The 15,560-nt window shown below is 44.6% G+C and overlaps 1 protein-coding gene across 1 annotated transcript in view; it reads left to right on the top strand.

The window, feature by feature from the left end:
* Nucleotides 1–14,390, top strand: part of ncapg2 (non-SMC condensin II complex, subunit G2) — a 119,179-nt gene extending 104,789 nt beyond the window's left edge. The window contains exons 26-28 of the mRNA XM_059971319.1: nt 7,726–7,826; nt 10,439–10,544; nt 13,619–14,390. Of these exons, the coding sequence (XP_059827302.1) occupies nt 7,726–7,826; nt 10,439–10,544; nt 13,619–13,670 (259 nt within the window). The 3' untranslated portion in view covers nt 13,671–14,390. The remainder of the gene's footprint in view (nt 1–7,725; nt 7,827–10,438; nt 10,545–13,618) is intronic.
* Nucleotides 14,391–15,560: the final 1,170 nt, after the last annotated feature.

Here is a 15,560-nt window from a genome sequence, read left to right as displayed (position 1 = left end):
GCTAGGAAATGAGCCGCCACATAACCCCCCCCCCAGAACCGGCGATACACCCCCCAATGTCCACAGCCTGGGCCAGAACCTGCTTGGGAGGTCGGCCTCTGCGCCGAGGCGCCGGAAACTCGGCCGGTTGCGCCAGGTCCACATGGGCCGGCTTGAGGCGGTCCACCGTGAAAACCTCCTCCTTCCCCCCAACGTCCAGCACGAACGTGGACCCGTTGTTCCGGAGCACCGTAAACGGCCCCTCGTATGGCCGCTGCAGCGGTGGCCGATGCCCGCCCCTTCGTACAAACACAAACTTACAATTCTGTAGGTCTTTGGGTACGCAGGTCGGGTGCCGCCCATGCTGTGAAGTGGGTATGGGGGCCAGGTTACCGAGCTTCTCGCGAAGTCTGCCCAGGACTGCAGCGGGTTCTTCCTCTTGCCCCCTCGGGGCTGGTAGGAACTCCCCGGGGACGGCCAGGGGCGCGCCGTATACCAACTCGGCCGACGAGGCGTGCAGGTCGTCCTTGGGCGCTGTGCGGATGCCGAGAAGGACCCAGGGAAGCTCGTCCGCCCAGTTGGCTCCTCGCAGGCGGGCCATGAGGGCCGACTTCAGGTGACGGTGGAAATGCTCCACTAGCCCGTTCGACTGTGGGTGGTAGGCAGTGGTGTGGTGCAGCTGAGTCCCCAAAAGGCTGGCCATAGCTGACCACAGGCTGGAGGTGAACTGGGCGCCTCTGTCGGAGGTAATGTGGGCTGGTACACCAAAGCGGGATATCCAGGTGGCGATCAGGGCTCGGGCGCAAGATTCGGAGGTGGTGTCGGTGAGCGGGACCGCCTCTGGCCATCTTGTGAACCGGTCCACGATAGTCAGGAGGTAACGCGCTCCGCGCGACACTGGCAGGGGGCCCACGATATCCACATGAATGTGGTCGAAACGCCGGTGGGCGGGATGGAACTGCTGCGGTGGGGCTTTGGTGTGCCGCTGAACCTTGGCCGTCTGGCAGTGCATGCACGTCCTGGCCCATTCACTGACCTGTTTGCGGAGTCCGTGCCAAACGAACCTGCTGGAAACCATCCGGACAGTTGTCCAGATGGAGGGATGCGCCAAGTTATGAATGGAGTCGAAAACACGTCGCCGCCAGGCTGCGGGGACGACCGGACGGGGCTGGTTGGTGGCGACGTCACAGAGTAGGGTCCTCTCACCTGGGCCCACGGGGAAGTCCTGGAGCTGCAAACCAGAGACTGCAGTCCTGTAACTCGGAATCTCCTCATCTACCTGCTGTGCCTCTGCCAGTGCCTCAAAGTCTACCCCTTGGGAAAGGGCATGAACGGTAGAGCGAGAGAGCGCATCCGCCACGACATTGTCCTTACCCGAGACGTGCCGGACATCCGTTGTGTATTCAGAGATGTAGGACAGGTGGCGTTGCTGGCGGGATGACCAGGGGTCGGATGCTTTCGTAAACGCAAAGGTAAGCGGTTTGTGGTCCGTGAACGCGGTGAAGGGCCGACCTTCTAGGAAGTACCTGAAATGCCGGATTGCCAGGTAGAGCGCCAACAGTTCCCGGTCAAAAGCACTGTACTTGAGCTCGGGTGGCCGCAGGTGTTTGCTGAAAAACGCCAGGGGTTGCCAGCGACCTGCGATGAGCTGCTCCAGCACCCCACCGACTGCCGTGTTTGATGCGTCCACTGTGAGGGCGGTAGGGGTGTCCATTCTGGGATGTACTAGCATTGCGGCGTCCGCCAAAGCTTCCTTCGTTTGAACGAAAGCGGCGGCGGACTCCTCGTCCCAGGTAATGTCCTTGCTCGGACCCGACATCAGGGCGAACAGGGGGCGCATGATCCGGGCAGCTGAAGGGAGGAAGCGGCGGTAGAAATTGACCATACCTACGAATTCCTGAAGGCCTTTGACCGTGGTGGGTCGGGGGAAGTGGCGGACCGCATCTACCTTAGCGGGCAGAGGGGTTGCCCCGTCTTTAGTAATCCTGTGGCCCAGGAAGTCAATGGTATCAAGTCCGAACTGGCATTTGGCAGGGTTGATTGTAAGACCGTACTCACTCAGTCGGGCGCAGAGTTGACGGAGGTGGGACAGATGCTCCTGACGACTGCCGCTGGCTATGAGGATGTCATCCAAATAGATGAACGCGAAGTCCAGGTCCCGTCCCACCGCGTCCATTAACCGCTGGAACGTCTGTGCGGCATTCTTCAGGCCGAACGGCATGCGGAGGAACTCGAAGAGGCCAAACGGGGTGATGAGAGCCGTCTTGGGGACGTCGTCAGGATGCATCGGGATTTGATGGTACCCTCGGACAAGGTCGACCTTGGAGAAGATCCGGGCGCCGTGCAGGTTTGCCGCAAAGTCCTGAATGTGCGGCACAGGGTAGCGGTCCGGTGTGGTAGCCTCGTTCAGCCTGCGGTAGTCGCCGCACGGTCTCCAGCCCCCCGTCGCTTTGGGCACCATGTGCAGGGGGGAAGCCCAGGGGCTGTCGGACCGCCGGATGATCCCCAATTCCTCCATTCTCTGGAACTCCTCCTTCGCCAGTCGGAGCTTGTCCGGGGGAAGCCGCCGAGCACGGGCATGGAGGGGTGGTCCCTGTGTCGGGATGTGGTGCTGTACGCCGTGCCTGGGCATGGCTGCTGTGAACTGCGGTGCCAGAACCGATGGGAACTCCGCCAGGACCCTGGTGAAGTCGTTGTCGGACAGCGTGATGGAGCCGAGGTGAGGGGCTGGCAACTGGGCCGCGCCCAGGGAGAACGTCTGAAAGGTCTCGGCGTGTACCAGTCTCTTCCTGGGCAGGTCAACCAGCAGGCTGTGAGCTCGCAAAAAATCCGCACCCAGAAGCGGTTGGGCTACGGCGGCCAGTGTGAAGTCCCACGTGAACTGGCTGGGGCCGAACTGTAGCTGCACCTGACGGGTGCCATAGGTCCTTACTGTGCTGCCATTCACGGCCCTCAGGGGGGGACCCGGTGCCCTGCTGCGAGTGTCGTAACTTGTCGGAGGTAAAACGCTGACCTCAGCCCCAGTATCGACCAAAAAGCGGCGTCCCGACCTGCTATCCCACACATACAGGAGGCTATCCCGATGGCCAGCCGCCGTAGCCATCAGCGGCGGCTGGCCCTGGCGTTTCCCGGGAACTTGCAGGGCGGGCGGCAACGGCGGGCTTCTGCGCCCCACCGCTGGTGGTAGAAGCACCAGTGGTCATTGGGCCGGGGGTTAGTGGGCTCTGCGGCCGGGCCTGGACTGGTTTGCTGCCGGGAGCGTGGCTGGGAGATCTGTGCGATGGACGCCCCGCTCACCTTTTTGGCGTTCCACAGCAAGTCCGCCCGGGCTGCCACCTTCCGGGGGTCACTGAAATCCGCGTCGGACAGCAGCAGGCGTATGTCCTCGGGCAGCTGCTCCAGGAATGCCTGCTCAAACATGAGGCCTGTGTGTCCCTCGGCCAGAGACAACATCTCGTTCATTAAAGCCGATGGAGGTCTGTCTCCCAAGCCATCCAGGTGCAGTAAACGGGCAGCCCGCTCGCGCCGTGAGAGTCCGAAAATCCTGAGGAGCAGGGCTTTGAATTCCGTGTACTTGCCGTCTGCCGGGGGCGACTGTACGAACTCCGCGACCTGGGCAGCTGTGTCCTGGTCGAGGGAGCCCACCACGTAGTAGTAGCGGGTGTCTTCTGAGGTGATCCGGCGAACGTGGAATTGGGCTTCGGCTTGCTGGAACCATAGGTCCGGGCGCTGTGTCCAGAAACCCGGCAGTTTCAACGAAACCGCATGAACAGAGGCGGCGTCGGTCATTTCTGGTCCAAAAATCGTTTGGACCGTCGGGGTCACCAATTGTAGCGGTGTGCTACAAACAGCGCTAAAATTACGACACGGAGTCGGTAACTGCAGTCGAAGGAAAAACTTTATTCGAAAACTTCAGCCTCACTTTTAAGCCTCTGTCAACCGGCCCCCCATGGCGAAGAGGCTCCAAAGCTCTGTGCTCGCAAACCCCCGTAGGCTATCTAATTGTGAGTCGGTTCGCATACGCTAGGAAATGAGCCGCCACAAGACAACATTTTTCAGGACCATGGTGTTACATGATACAGTACAAAAAACTAGACTGAACTACATAATAAAAAAAATAGAGAAAGCTACACTAGACTACAGACCTACACAGGACTGCATAAAGTGCACAAAAAAAGTGCAGGCATTTACAATAAATAATAAACAGGACAGTAGGGCAAGGTGTCAGTCCAGGCTTTGGGTATTGAGGAGTCTGATAGCTTGGGGGAAGAAACTGTTACATAGTCTGGTCGTGAGAGCTCGAATGCTTCGGAGCCTTTTCCCAGACAGCAGGAGGGAGAAGAGATTGTATGAGGGGTGCATGGGGTCCCTCATAATGCTGTTTCCTTTGCGGATACAGTGTGTAGTGTAAATGTCCGTGATGGCTGGAAGAGAGACCCCGATGATCTTCTCAGCTGATCTCACTATCCACTGCAGGGTCTTGTGATCTGAGATGTGCAATTTCCAAACCAGGCAGTGATGCAGCTGCACAGGATGCTCTCAATACAACCCCTATAGAATGTGATGAGGATGGGGGGGGGGGGGTGGGAGATGGACTCTCCTTAGCCTTCGCAAAAAGTAGAGATGCTGCTGGGCTTTCTTTGCTATGGAGCTGGTGTTGAGGGACCAGGTGAGATTCTCTGTCAGGTGAACACCAAGAAATTTGGTGCTCTTTACGATCTCTACCAAGGAGCCATCGATGTTCAGTGGAAAGTGGTTGCTCTGTGCCCTCTTGAAGTCAACAACCATCTCTTTTGTTTTGTTCACATTAAGAGACAGGTTGTTGGCTCTGCACCAGTCCGTTAGCCGCTGCACCTCCTCTCTGTAAGCTGACTCGTTGTTCTTGCTGGTGAGACCCACCACGGTCGTGTCATCGGCGAACTTGATGATATGGTTCGAGCTGTGTGTTGCAGCACAGTCGTAGGTCAGCAGAGTGAACAGCAGTGGACTGAGCATACAGCCCTGGGGGGTCCCCATGCTCAGTGTGATGGTGTTGGAGATGCTGCTCTCGATCAGGACTGACTGAGGTTTCCCAGTCAGGAAGTCTAGGATCCAGCTGCAGAGGCAGGTGTTCAGGCCCAGTAGGCTCAGCTTTCCAATCAGTTTCTGAGGGATTTTTGTGTTGAATGCTGAACTGTCTTTTTTTTGTCCAGGTGGGTTAGGGCCAGGTGGAGAGTGGTGGCAATGGCGTCATCTGTTGAGCGGTTGGGACAGTATGCAAACTGCAGGGAGTCCAGAGAGGGGGGCAGCAGGGTCTTTATATGCCTCATGACGAGCCTCTCGAAACACTTCATGATGATGGATGTAACTGCGACGGGACGGTAGTCATTGAGGCATGGATATTGTTCTGGAGGATAAATAGCATGAGTAGGTCTTAGACTGTTTCAGATCCAATTTCTACTAATTATGCCACTGGCCTCATGCACTGCTCAATTTATTACTTGCTGATCAACTGTAAGCAACCCAGATTTTTCCCTAACATTTATATTTTTACTTCTTCCTCGTAGTCTAACACAAAGAAAGCTTTGTGCTTCAATATTCAACCATAATGACCATATCATGAAAGCACATAACAGTTACCCATGCATTTCCTATTGCAGAGCTACATCATGTGACCAGAGAGCTAATTGAAGGGAAGAAGGTGCACCTGCATGTCCTGATATGAATGGGGGAGATAGTGCAGCCATTGTTAGCTGGGCATTGGCAAAACTAGAAAGTGGAAGTGTTGAATTCATAGAAACTGACAATGTTGTGACTATTATGCCTTTTTACATACCAGCATAGATGCACTATTTGAATTTTCAAGCAGATATTGATGCTAGTGTGGATCTCCTTAATTTCTTTTTCTCCTCCATTTATCACTCTATTGTGGCCATTAAGGTTCGCATCTTTTCTTTCACAATAACTAGAAACTGTAAACTGGTATGGGAGAAGAGAAACTGCATGCAGTTACGGTTTAAGTGCACTTTGATTTATTTTCATCTTGTAGAATAGATCAATGCTTTACACAACTGCCACATCTGGAAGTGAATGGTGATAGACATCAAACAGCTAATGAGAAGAGGAGGCTTCAAGAACATCCCAATTCTTAATGAAAGCAAGGCCAAATATGTGTGCTAATGACAGGGCAGAAACACTTGCAAGATCATTTAGCCAGGGGGCTAAGTGGATGGGTTAATTCCAAAAGTGACATGAGATAGACATCACTGCAGCATTTGCCCGAGTGTGATGTTGAGGAGCCTTTTTAAAACCCAAGTAAAAGAGCATCAACAGTAAAGCACTCAATGGCTGGATTTGTACCTTGCAAAAGGAACATGGTTTTGGTTGTTGGAGGACTCTATACTGGACTCAGCCCTTTTCAATTGCTTCCTCAGTGACCTTCTGATATCTGGTCGGAAGTGGGACTATTCACTGTGTATTGTTCAGTTCCATCTGCAGCTCCTCAGCATTGAAGCAATTCGTGCTTGCATTCAGCAGGGCTCAGACAGCATTCATATGTGGGCTGCTAAAAGCCACAGACGTGTCAGACAATAACTTATCTCTAACACGTTGTTGCTTGGCAGACTCTGATCACTCACTCTATACATTTAAAAGGATTACTATAGTGAGCTCCCTTTCGTCTTCAACCTAGGAATTACTACCTGAAATCTAATTGGTTCAGCAACATAAATACTTTGCTACAAAACCATATTAAAGACTGGGCGTTTAGTGGCAATTAACACATTACCCAATTTTTCCTACCCAAATCCTTTCCATCTAATGAAATCTTTTCCTGCCCCCTATCTTAATATAAGTGGATCCTGAGTGAAAGCCCCCCCTTTTCTTTATTGCCCTCTACTCCAGAATTTATCATCTCACACACATATCGTTTTGCTTTTTGACATGAACCTACTAAAAGGGGAAATTTAACCTTCCAGCACTTTGGGCTGCATGAGAAAATAGGATCACCCTATAGAAACTGGTGTACTTACAGAGAGAACATACAAATTCTGCATGGCCAGTACCTGAGGTCAGTATCAAACATGGATCTCTGGAGCAGCAAAGAAGCAACATTAATTATTGTGCCAACATCTCTCAGTCACAAGCCATGAATAAGACAGAATAATACTCAAGCTGCACACCATCTAGGACAAAGCTTGATTGGTACTCCAGCAAACGTTTTTTCTTCCACTAGCAATTACATTGGTAGTAATGTTGTATCATCTGTAATGTGTGTAGCACTTACCTGCCAGGACTACTGCAACAGCAGCTTCCAAATAATTTCAAGCATTAACAAGGACAAAGAACACAGGAATAACAGCACCTTCATTCTAGGCATGTTACTGGCTTGGATATATATCATTTTTTTCCTTCATCATAGCTGGGTCTAGATTCTGGAACACTAACATTGAGGCTACCTTTGCTCAAGCACAAGCAGGTTCACTATTTTTTTTCAAGCAAATTAGAATGAGCAATAAATACTAGATTTCAAAGAGACATGCGAGAAACAAAGATTCATAACTATATGAAATAAAATATTTTGAAAGTGTTAGGAATATACTGATCATGACTGAAGTGGTATTACAATGTAAACATTAACTTAAAATTCTCCTTTTGTCTTTGAAAATCTAGCTGTAAATAAAAATATTAATTTATTATTTGTTTATTATTAATTTATTTATTGTTGTACAGCGCACTGCTGATTTTAACTGTTTCCATTCTGTGTAGGTCATTTTTAAATGAATTAGCAGAATGCATCAATTCTGAAGCCATACAAGGAATTGTGGAATTGGTAGCTGCTCTCCATTTTCTCCTCATTCTTAATAAAGGTGAGTTTTAGATATCATTAAAGCTAATATGAGGAAGAATTTGCTAAATCAACAATGTTATCTGACTCATTACTTCATTGGATAGAATTATATTTTACAATTGTTCAGATGACTTTTTCAAATATAGCCCAAAGATAACTGTCCTCTCTTTTACGTTATTGGTATTAGTATTTCTGTTTTTATAAAGTGGCAAAAGAGATTCCAGAGAATGTACATTGGAGAAGGGGCATTTACAGTGTCTGTTGAAGATAGGTAACCAACTTTTATAAAAGTAGCCAACTTGCTTGTGTTGTAAATGAAAGTGCATTATTAATTAATTCCTTGATATAGCAATTATTAGATGTTAAGAAATAATAAGGGTGTCAAATGCTAAAAGGTGTTTCATGATGGTGCAGCAGTTAGTGCTGCTGCCTCTCAGATCCAGGGACCCATGTGCTTTCTATAAAGAATTTCCTCATTTTCTCTGTAACTGTATTAGTTTCCTCTGAATGCTCTAGTTTTCTCCATGTGCAAAACATATGCTGGTTGGTCAATTTACTGCAGTGATAAACTTCTTCGTATAGCTCAATTTCAAATGGATCAAAGTGGACGTGACATGTGTGTGTTAGGAAGAACACTTTGCAAGGGTACAGGAAAATGAGAGGAGGAATAGGGTTAATGATATTGCTCACCTAAGAGCCAACATGGATGCAGTGGGCCAAATGACCTCTTCCTATGTTAGTCATTGGTTTTTATGGACTGTATTAAAGCTTTTGAGAGATAACGGTAGGCTGGCCCAGAGGATTAAGGCACAATGGATCTGAGGCATGTTGGTTTTCAGTTTGTCTGGAATGTATTTGGTCCACTCATATACCTTAATAATAGACAATAGGTGCAGGAGTAGGCCATTCAGCCCTTCGAGCCAGCACTGCCATTCAATGTGATCGTGGCTGATCATCCACAATCGGTACCCTGTTCCTGCCTTCTCCCCATATCCATTATCTTTAACTCTTTGACTCCATTATCTTTAAGAGCTCTATCTAACTCTTTCTTGAAAGCATCCAGAGAATTGGCCTCCACTGCCTTCTGAGACAGAGTATTCCATAGGTCCACAACTCTCTGGGTGAAAAAGTTTTTCCTCAGCTCTGTTCTAAATGGCCTACCCCTTATTCTTAAAATGTGACCTCTGGTTCTGGACTCCCCCAACATCAGGAACATGTTTTCTGCCTCTAGCGTGTCCAATCCCTTAATAATCTTGCGTTTCAATCAGATCCCCTCTCGTCCTTCTAAGTTCCAGTGTATACAAGCCCAGTTGCTCCAATCTTTCAACATATGACAGTCCCGCCATCCTGGGAAACAACCTCGTGAACCTGCGCTGCACTCCCTCAATAGCAAGAATGTCCTTCCTCAAATTTGGAGACCAAAACTGAACACAATACTCCAGATGTAGCCTCACCTGTATAACTGTAGAAGGACCTCTTTGCTCCTATACTCAACTCCCCTTGTTATGAAGGCCAACATGCCATTAGCTTTCTTCACTGCCTGCTGTACCTGCATGCTTACTTTCAGTGACTGATGAACAAGGACACCTGGATCTCGTTGTACTTCCCTTTTTCCTAACTTCACACCATTCAGATGTCCAAGTCACCCTGCATTCTCCTAACATCTTCCTCATATTTCACACTGCCACCCAGCTTTGTGTCATCTGCAAACTTGCTAATGTTACTTTTAATCCCTTCATCTAAATCATTAATGTATATTGTAAATAGCTGCGGTCCCAGCACCGAGCCTTGTGGTACCCCACTAGTCACTGCCTGCCATTCTGAAAAGGACCTGTTAATCCCTACTCTTTGTTTCCTGTCTGCCAATCAATTTTCTATCCATGTTAGTACCCTACCCCCAATACCATGTGCTCTAATTTTGCCCACTAGTCTCCTATGTGGGACCTTATCAAAGGCCTTCTGAAAGTCCAGGTACACTACATCCACTGGCTCTCCCTTGTCCATTTTCATAGTTACATCCTCAAAAAATTCCAGAAGATTAGTCAAGCATGATTTTCCCTTCGTAAATCCATGCTGACTCGGACTGATCCTGTCACTGCTATCCAAATGTGCCGCTATTTCATCTTTTATAATTGACTCCAGCATCTTCCCACCACTGATGTCAGGCTAACTGGTCTATAATTCCCTGTTTTCTCTCTCCCTCCTTTCTTAAAAAGTGGGTTAAGATTAGCTATCCTCTAATCCTCAGGAACTGATCCTGAATCTATAGAACATTGGAAAATGATTACCAATGTGTCCACTATTTCTGGAGCTGTAATTTCTATAATCTGTCTTTATTACTTCAGAGGCAAAGATTAGCTCAAAGAAATATCTTCAAGTGTAATAATTGAAAACATAACAAAATTTAAAGTGTGGCTTTGCACAAACAGCAGAAGTGGAAGTAATGGTATATTACCATATCCTGGGATTTCATTCTCTCAATTGACCCATTTCTCATTTGGGGGCTTTTGATAATATTTTCTTTAAAGTTCATCTTTATGGAGATGTGTATTACTGAACTGATAATGTAAAGTAAAATTGGAGTGCAAAGTTGTTTCTTTTGGTGCTAAAATTCTATTTAAATGTGTCCAGGTAAAGTGCATGTGAAAAGAGCTGCAATCAAAGACATGGCAGTAGCAATTCACAGGAAGTTTCAGGCTTGTAGTGGAAATGTATCAGAGTTGAATGACTTTGAAAGGTATGTTCAATAAAGTAGAAGTTTGGTTTTTTTTGTATCAATCTCAGATATCAAATTTCTTACTTTCTTGATACTGTTAAATTAAGTTCCATTGGTGTTTAATTACTTATTAACTTTGTCAAGGCTGTATTGAATAAAAATGGCCTAGTAGGCATTCTTCAAATAATTACAGTGCCAAAAAACAACAAAACTGACATTTTAAGCAACACAATAGACCTACTGAGTTCCTCCAGCATTTTGTGTATGTTGCTTGGATTTCCAGCATCTGCAGATTTTATTGTCTTACAGATTTTAATACAGTTAAATTGTCTAATTATAATCTATACCAAATATACAAATATGCCTTTTTAAAAAAAAAATTCTGCTAGTTGAACTTGGCATGTAGCCTAAAAATTGACCATTTTTCCCTAACAAGTTTAATTTGATTCTGATGGGAATTTAATACCACATTTTGCTTAACTATTGAGGATAAAAAGTAAGTTTCTGTTTGGGCTGTATAACAGAATGAAGTTTTTTTAAAAGCTTCTGCTTAGTACATATAAACTACTAAATATTTGTCCTTGATCAGTACAGTATTGCCTCTGATAAACTGGCCCTCTTCTGATTAATGGATGTTGTCATTTTCATTGAGTAACCTTCACTCAGTTTTTTGCACTTTGCCAAAAATACATAAGGTGCAATGAGCACCTTTCAACAGAGATGTTCAGGATGGTGCTATTGTCTCAGTTCATGCATTGTGTCCAAAGCAAAGGCCGATCCTAATTTGGCAGGAATGTTTTGCTCCAATGTTTATCCTTGGTTAGTTGAGTCTATAATATGCTGTATGGTAGGAACTACCAATCTGACATATTCTTAGGGAGTATTACTGCAAATTCCCTGTTAGTATTTGACATTGCAAAATGCATTACCTCACACAGGATTCCATCTGCCATTGGTCTGCCCAACTTGCTAATTGATCTAACTCCTTCAGTATCGTTTCATGTCTTCATTATATATTACATCAGTTTTTGTGTCATCAGCAAACTTATTAGTTCACCTACGTTCCTGTTCAGGTCATTCATAGATGACGAACAACAATGGTTCCTGGATCAATTGTTGTGGTTACAGATTTCCAGTCAGTAAACCACCCCTCAACCACTACCCTATGTCTTATATTACCAAGCCAAGTTTGGGTCTAGTTTAGCAAGACACCTGGGATCATCTGGCATAAACTGTTAGTCCGAACTACTGTATAGGACATAGTCAAAAGCCTTGTCTATCACCCTACCTTTATCAGTTTTCTTACTCAACTTTTGCTGCTTTCATTGATTCTCTTCTAGGCATGATATCTGAATGGTCCATGAGCATTACTCATTATTCCTTTTTTTTTTGCTAAGGAGACTAGGAGATTTGTATCATCAGTGTTCTGTTTGAATTTGGGTGTTTATTTTACCAAATCTTTAAAATCTAGTGCACAGTACAAGAAGTAACCAAGAAGAAATAAATGGAATATTAAGTATTTTTTGACAAAGGAAGAGAAGTCATGTGCAAATTATGCAGAATCTTGGTTGAAACCCTGCTGCATTTAATTTTTGACAGACGACAGGGATGGTTTACAATGTAATGAAACTATCTCCCTTAAATACTGGAGATAATTAAGTCAGTGACACTTCTGAAGATTAGTACCTATTATCAGACTAATAAAGGTATTAGTTGAGGATAATCAGAGATATGGAACATAAGTTGATAATAGGTGCATAAAGTGCTGAGATGATAGAGCAGGCTTGAAAGTGAATGACTTGCTCTATTCTTTTGCTTAAAGTCAGCATTGTAAAGCATGGAAACAGGCTTTTAGACCACCATTTCCATGCTCACCACTCTGTATTACGTCCATTTACCCACACTGTCCATTACTTTCAATGCTTTGGTGATTCAACTGCTAGTCCAGATACGTTGTGGGAAGGCCTTCATTTTCTACTCAATCATTGAATTCTAGCCACCTTTGTGAAAAGGTTCTTCCTCAGATTCCCCTTAGAAATTTTGACCCTTACTCTAAATGAATATCTTCTCAGTTTATGGGGAATGTTCCTACTCAAGTTGCTGAACAAAGGGATCTGAGTCACTAGAGTGAGAATGGTTAATTGAATACTTTTAGTTGGTCTGGCATATAAAAGCAGTGAATTCTGGGATGTAAAATTAGAAAACTATTAATGTCACTTTATAGTGTGTAGGCAAGAGTCTTAGGATTTTGGGTGCAGTTGGAGATGGTGTAAAAGTGATTCATTAAATTGATTCCTGGAATGAAGAAGGGTTTAGCTGACAGGTTGGCCCTGTATTGATGAGTAGTGGTCTTCCTGAAACATGTAAATTTCTAATGAAGATTGGCAAGGGGGATAATGAGAGGAGATTTTCCATTAATTTGGCTTTTTACAACTAGGGAGCATAATTTAAGAGCAATAGGTTGCCCTTTCAGACAGTTTAAGAGGGATTTTATCTTGAAGAGTTATATATCTTTGGAATTCTCTATCTCAGAAAGTTTCAAAGATGTATAATTGTATACATTCTCCATGGAGATTGACAGATATTTGAGCTAAAAACAAGTCAAGGGCAGTGAAGGAAAGCATAGGAAAGTGGTGTTGAGACAAATATTTAATCAGCCATGAATGGAGAGCAAGACTGAGCTGTTGATTTCCCTACTCCTGTTCCTTATGGACGCAGAGAGAGAATTTGGGTGGTCTAGATCTTAGGAGCATAGTTTTAGGATAAAGTGTCAGCTACTTTGAAAGGAGGTGGAATTTCTCAAATCTTTGAATCTCACCTCTGAGAGCTGTGGTTACTGAGTCAACTCATTTGTGAATTATGAGAGAATTGAAAGTGAAAGGGATTAGTTCTGTTGAGGTAAAACATCAGATGGCAGCGCCAACTCAAGGATCCATTTGCCCTACTTCTATCTCCTTTGTACTTTACTATTGTGTTCCTTGAACTAAATTAGATTGGGCAATGTAAGTAGCATCTTGCTTATAGTGCTAAATATAATTCAGCTGAAATGCAGTTTTTTAAAAAATGTTATGTTGATGGATTTTCCTGTATTGCAGAGCCTTGTACTTGTCTTCAGACAGACATCTGGATGATCTGCTACAGCTGTGAAATATTTTAAGTGCATCTTCCCCATCAGCATAAAGGAAAATAGATGCATTCAAATGCCAAAACTCTTTGATTTTGTAAGATATTATATAGCTCTGATGAAATTTGAAATTATGTTATATTAAAAAAAATCTGTAACTTATATCTATTAGAATGAGTCAAAACTCATGGTCTAAAAGGACATGATACAATTTTTTTTGGAAGAAAAGCTTATTTGCTGAAATGCTGAAAATGAAATTTTCTACTTTAGTTTTGGATTGCATGTGTCCACCAGGAGATGTCACTGAAACATATCTAATAATGTAGTGAGAACCATTATGATTGTATATTATACAAAAGATGTGTTGGCCGATGCTTGTGGTTTGTAAATAAATTGCTCTTTATTTTTATTGGAACTCAATAATACTGAAATGGTAGTGTTCTAGATAAATATTTCATAGATACTTTTAAAAACCATTTCCTTTCAAATATATGTACATTGTATCTATGTAAGTGTCTAACTCAAGGTTGCTCACTAATCTACTACTTCCCAGCTCTTTTTCTATTTCTTGTCTCACAATTTTCCAAACTCCAACTCCTATTTCTTATTTATTTTAGAAGCACAAATACTGAATATGCAAAGTTTTTCAAAGCTATAACTAAATGATCTGTAGTGTTTTGACTGTTTCTGAGGATTTATCAACAGTGTCTGATTATTTAAAGCATTGACATTAAAAAAATTAAACCTGCTAAACCCCTCAAGTGATTACCTTTAGCTTCTTTATATTGCTTTATTTTGTGCATCACAGGTACAATGCTTGGGACAGCGAACGGACTGCAGTTAGGCACATCGGAGTGTAACTGTGTTTAGCAACCACCAAGTTTTGAGAAGGGTGAATTGTTAACATTATTGACAGTTCAGGGAACATAATTAAGTTCTGAAATGGTGGAGCTGCTCATTTTCTTGCATGGGGAGCACACCTTGCTAGATTCTTTGTCTATAAGAAATCATGAATGGAATTAATACTCCAATCATCAGTGAACATCCTCAATTTTAACCTTGCCGGGAAAGGGAAGCATTGTAATGTTAATGGAAGTACAGTAGTGCGGGGGGCACAAAATACATTACAGCGCCAGCAGTTAGGGTTCATTTTCCACTGCCTTCTCTTCAACATGCAAGTTTCCTCCCACATTTCGAAAAGATGTATGTGTTAGGGTGGTAAATTCTGGGCATGCTATACAGGCACCAGAAGCCTGGCGCCACTTGCGGGCTGCCCTCAACATATCCTCCGACTGTGTTGGTCATTGGCGTAAACGATGCATAAACTGTATGTTTCAATGTATTGATGTACAGGTGATAAAGCAATTTTTTCTTTGTCATTTATTTAAAAAGTTAAAAATGACTGGAACAAGACCACAGGTGTGAAGAACTTCTGATGTCTCAAGGCTGAGATGATTGACTTCCAACAGCTATAACCATTTTTCCCTGTGCTTGGTATTACCCCAAACAGTGGAAGGTCTTCCCAGTTATCTCCAATTTAATTTTTACAAGGGTTTCTTGATATCGTACTTGATCAAATGCTGCATTGATGTTAAGAACTGTTAATTTCACTCAGTTACTGAAATCTACGTTTGGATCAGCTTGAACTGAAAGAAGGTCAAGATGTCTTGCTCCAATTCTGGTGAAAATATGTTGATCTCAGTGCCCAAGAAAAGATGTACATTTCCATAGAGGAAGTGCAATGATGATTGATGAGAGATGACGGGATTTTTGTATGAGCCGAGACTAAGTAGACTAGGCCTGTCCTCTAGAGTTCAGAAGAATGAAAAGTGATCTCATTAAAATGTACAAAATTCTGCATACCAAATGTAGATGTAAATGAAAGAGAATGATAGATTTTGAAATGTTAAGGG

Source organism: Hypanus sabinus, chromosome 6, assembly GCF_030144855.1.
Source record: "Hypanus sabinus isolate sHypSab1 chromosome 6, sHypSab1.hap1, whole genome shotgun sequence".
In the NCBI taxonomy this organism is placed as follows: Eukaryota; Metazoa; Chordata; class Chondrichthyes; order Myliobatiformes; family Dasyatidae; genus Hypanus; species Hypanus sabinus.
The sequence above is the reverse complement of the archived record's forward strand: the minus strand, read 5'-3'. Positions and strand labels throughout refer to the sequence as shown.